At 36.5% G+C, this 4864-nt stretch overlaps 1 protein-coding gene across 1 annotated transcript; it reads left to right on the top strand.

The window, feature by feature from the left end:
- Nucleotides 1-2265: 2265 nt before the first annotated feature.
- LOC141714667 (uncharacterized) lies at nt 2266-4073 on the top strand. The gene is made up of 7 exons (XM_074518172.1): nt 2266-2352; nt 2459-2731; nt 2836-3104; nt 3207-3371; nt 3747-3813; nt 3916-4014; nt 4059-4073. Exons 1-7 carry the CDS (start codon nt 2266-2268, stop codon nt 4071-4073), a joined length of 975 nt encoding a protein of 324 aa, XP_074374273.1.
- The last annotated feature ends 791 nt before the right edge of the window (nt 4074-4864 follow it).

Here is a 4864-nt window from a genome sequence, read left to right on the forward strand (position 1 = left end):
TGCCCCCTCATGAAGAGGAGAAGAATGCAGATGCATTTAAATCAGCCTTTGAAGCTGCATCAGAAGTGGCTGCTGCATCGTAAGCGGCAGCTGTTGGTGCTTCACAAGCTGCTGTGGTTTGTGAAGCAGTATATCGTAATCCGGGGGGTAAATCAGGGGGCGATGACTACGATAAAGACTCGCATGATTTTAAGAGGTTTCTGGTCGATGCTCAACAACCTTTATTTGAGGGCAGCGACTGCACAAAATTAGATTCGGTGTTAAAATTACATAACTGGAAAGTGAGATTCGGTGTGAGTGATAGGTCATTTAGCGATCTTCTCTCTACAGTTGGCTCATTCCTACCTCAGGATAATGCATTACCTGTTAACGCATATGAAGCAAAGAAGACTCTTTCGAATTTAGGCCTCGAGTATACAAAATTCCGCGCATGTCCCAATGAATGTGTTCTATACAGGGGTGTAAATGAGACTACTTTGGAATGTCCAAAGTGTAAGCTATCTCGCTGGAAGGTGGGTAAGGATGGTAGAGAAAGGTATAAAATCCCGACAAAAGTTATGTGGTACTTTCCGATCATCCCAAGATTTAAATGGATGTTTAAATCTTCTTCGACAGCTGAGTTGTTGACATGGAATTCCAACCAAAGAATTCATGATGGCCAGATGCGTCACCCTGCCGACTCTCCTTCTTGGCGGAATATCGATTACAGGTGGTCTGCCTTCGGAAGTGAGCCAAGAAATCTTCGACTAGCTTTGTCGGCTGATGGTATTAACCCACATAACAATGGGCTGACCAATTAGTATTCTTGTTGGCCGGTAGTATTGGTAACATATAATCTTCCTCCGTGGTTATGTATGAAGAGGAAATTTATGATGTGAACTATATTGGTCTCCGGTCCACATGAACCAGGTAACAACCTTGATGTGTTCTTACAACCGTTAGTTGATGATTTAAAAAAGCTTTGGGAAGAAGGTGAACCGAATGTATACGATGCCTTCACAAAAGCTTTTTTCACTTTAAGGGCGACTTTGTTATGGACGATTAACGATTTCCCGGCATATGGTAATTTGTCTGGATGTGTCAACAAGGGTTATTTGGGTTGTCCAGTGTGTGGTGATGATACCATTGCTAACTATTTACCTTATAGTAGGAAAATATGTTACCAAGGTCATCGTCGGTATTTGCCTAGGAATCATCCATACAGGAAGAAGAAGGCAGCCTTTAATGGTCAACAAGAGTTTGGACAACCAAGGCAACCCCTTTCCGGACAATAGGTGTTGGCTACAAGAAAACATTAAATTTTCTTATGGAAAGGAAGTAAAGAAGTCGAAGAAGGTGGACTGTGCTTGGAAGAAGAAGTCGGTATTTTTTGAGTTGGAATACTGGAAATTTCATCACGTTCGTCACTGCCTCGATATTATGCATATTGAGAAAAATGTGTGTGATAGTCTAGTTGGGACGTTACTGAATTTAAAACACAAGTCCAAAGATAGTGAGGCATCTCGGCTAGATATGATGGAAATGGGGGTTAGAACAAGATTTAATTGTAAAAATACAATAATCAACAAGATTTATTTTATATACAGGAAGAGAATAAAATATAGAGTGAAAGAGTGGGACAATGGAAATATCCACACCGAGTGTCAAGAAAAGGATACATCGGATTGGAAGAAGAAGTAAGAGTCTTATCATTTTTCTTGTAGTGTTCACATTTTCAATTTTATGAATGTATCTTAATTTTTTTGTAGAAACGCTCGGGGAGGTTGGAGCCTGAAGAAAGGCCAAATAGGGCAATTATGTGGAAAAAAGCCTGTATGACAGAAGATGGGACTCTTGATCCAGAACTGTCAGAAAAAATTCAAAAAATTGTAAGACTTATTATAATTTTTTTCTTCTTTAATTTTCCAATCATACCTAATTACTCTCATGGTTTTAACAGGATTCCTTACTCGAAAAGCAAAGAAATGGTGAATTCAAGTCAGATGGAACTAATGATGTACTCACCACTGTATTGGAAAATCCCGAGCATGCGGGAAGGGTTCGTGGGGTTGGAAACTTCATACCTCCAACATTGTACTTCAATTTACCGAAACAAACAAGAAATCACATTACCAAAGAGAAGTTTCATAATTTTGAGTTACAAATTGCTGAGTTGAAAGCTTTGGTTGCTGGGGGCAATCTACATTCACCAATGTTGGAAAAGCAAGTTGTCCTGGGGTAAAAGAATAAGAACAAAAGAACAGAAGGAAAGTTATAAAAGATTTGATGGAAGATGAATTGATGACCGATGAGGATAAAGATGGTGCAGATTTTGTTGTTATTATTCCTCCTCCTGGTCCACCGGGACAGAAGGTTTAGAATTACAGTGTATACTTGATTGATTTCTATGATAATATTGTATGTTATTAAATTGTTTGAGCCGATAGTGTCTATTTTGAGTTATAATTATAAACTATAGGGTCCTCGTAAATATGAAATGGCAGTGGAGAACATTGATAACAAGGTAGCTTTTGGTGTTGTTTTTGATGACGGAGATGGAATGAGTAGATCGGTTCATGGAGTACCTCTAGAACCAGGATTTGTTCGTGTTGGGGTGGACGGAAGCATCCAGGACGATGCTTTGGTGCCTGTTCCTGTGGTTGGTGAGATAGAAACCGTCCAGCAAGCCATCGATTCTCATTTGGCATGGCCCAAAGATATGATCATATACACCTCCACTACTGGTTCCGAGGTATATAATTTAATTACAAACCAAGTGTCATTATTTTTAGGAGGTTGTACAAATTTGCACTAAAGTGAATAATATCGGCTATATGCTTAAATATTTATTTACAGAAAAAGAAAAATGCGCGGAATGTGATTGAGGTGCAAAGAATGCATAATGCATTTAATTCTGTGAAGCCAAAGGACAATGTGCCTCCTCGCTTTAGGCTGTTGTACAAATTTGCATCGACAGTGATGAGGGAAAGTGGAAACTCGATACCGGTTCCATGTGATTTTCAAATCTTTGGAATTGAAAGAACTATATATTTACTTCATGAGAACATACTTGAATTGCTAGAGTTTAAAATGATTGGACAGTCTGCTATATCAACATACATGGCGTAAGCTTCTTTTTATACTTTTTTAGAATCTGGTCTCACTTTATATAGTAATGATCTATTTACAGAAAATGTAATTTTTATTTTTTTATTTTTATTTTTTAGGTATTTGTATTCAGTGTTTCGGGATACGCCGAGTAGAGATTTGTCAGCGATGTTTGCTTTTCTTCATCCGTTCACATACAAGCTGAATGATGAATTTAATGAATATGTTGTGCAAAGGCTGAAAGATGGAGTTCTTCGGATGAATTTTATGCCTTATAACTACAAGTATGTCTCTTTTTATGCGTCCTATTTTAAAATATTGTATGGCCTTGATTAGTCATATAGTTGTTGGTAAATTAATTATAATGTATGTAAAATTGTCGGATATGTAATTTTTTAAATTATCAGATATGTATTTTTTTTAAATTGCATTTTGCTCACTTTAATTTGTTTATAATGAAAATAATTTACATTAGATTTTGATTGTGTTTTGGGAATCAGAAATTTTCATCCTTAATCCATTGCCTCATCATCCTTATCCCCAGGACCTTGAAAAGGCTTTAATGCAGTAATTTTTTACTTCAATTTATAATTATAAATTGAATGTAATCAGTAATTGACGGATTTTGACAATGTATTTTATAATTATAACATTTATAGGGCAGTGAGATCTTATAATGCTCAGGAAGGACGGGTAAACAAGAATCCCAAAGTTAAAAACCTTGTTGTGAGTATTTAGTCGATTTTTTAATTTTTCATTTTTGTAAAATATGGAATTATGATTAATCTTCAATGTCACTAATTGTCAACAATTTATTGGAATGTATAGGGATGCCCTAAACAACCAGGTGGCATGGAATGTGGATATGTGGTCATGCGATATATGAAAGATTTAATTGAGGACCAGGAGATGAAGCTGCTAGACAAGGTACATTTTTTACTTTTCTTAATTTTATGAATATTACTTTTCAGTTGGTTGAGGAATGACATAGGTTTATTTGTGTTCCAGTGGGCCTCCAAGAGTCGCAAGTCTTATACAGAGGAGGACCTTGACATCGTTTGCTATGAGACGCTTGATTATATCCAATCCATCATATATTTGTTGGCGACTCTAGCTTGGCGACTGGTACCTATATTACAATCTGAAAATCACCTTTGTTTTGGTTGCATGTATTCGGATGTGTAAGTAGTAATTAGAAAAGATAATGGATGAATGTCTAGTAGTTCATGTTTGATGGTTTAGATTTGAAACTATGTAGCTAGTATGTTGGGATGATAATTTGGATGTTTAGAGATTGCGATGTTAATTTGGATGGTTGGAGATTGGAATGATAGTTTGGTAAATATTGGAGCTGAATTTGGTTGTTAAATGGCAATTGCTTGGTTTTCTGGCAATTTTTTGGCATCTGTGTTTCTGATTTTTGCATGGATAAAACAGGTGATCAGACATCACAAATATTATCTAAGATACACTTCACTGAAGTGTTGAGATAATAAGTAAAAGTACCTTGACTTATCAAGATAGGAAACCCATACCTGCGGTGGACCCATCTAAAGGGAACCAGCATCTGAGAATGTAATCTGAGTGGATGTTCGGTCCTTGATATAACTGTGGAGGGGGTGAATACAGTTTATACATATAAATAGATTTAAACACTCAATAGGATAAATAGTTTTGTATTGAATAATAAAAACTGGTTACAAAATAATCTCTCAAAGAATGAACAGATGTCCTTGAGATCTGCTAGGTTACATACAAGATATATCAATACGCGACA

This window comes from Apium graveolens, chromosome 3 (assembly GCF_009905375.1).
Source record: "Apium graveolens cultivar Ventura chromosome 3, ASM990537v1, whole genome shotgun sequence".
In the NCBI taxonomy this organism is placed as follows: Eukaryota; Viridiplantae; Streptophyta; class Magnoliopsida; order Apiales; family Apiaceae; genus Apium; species Apium graveolens.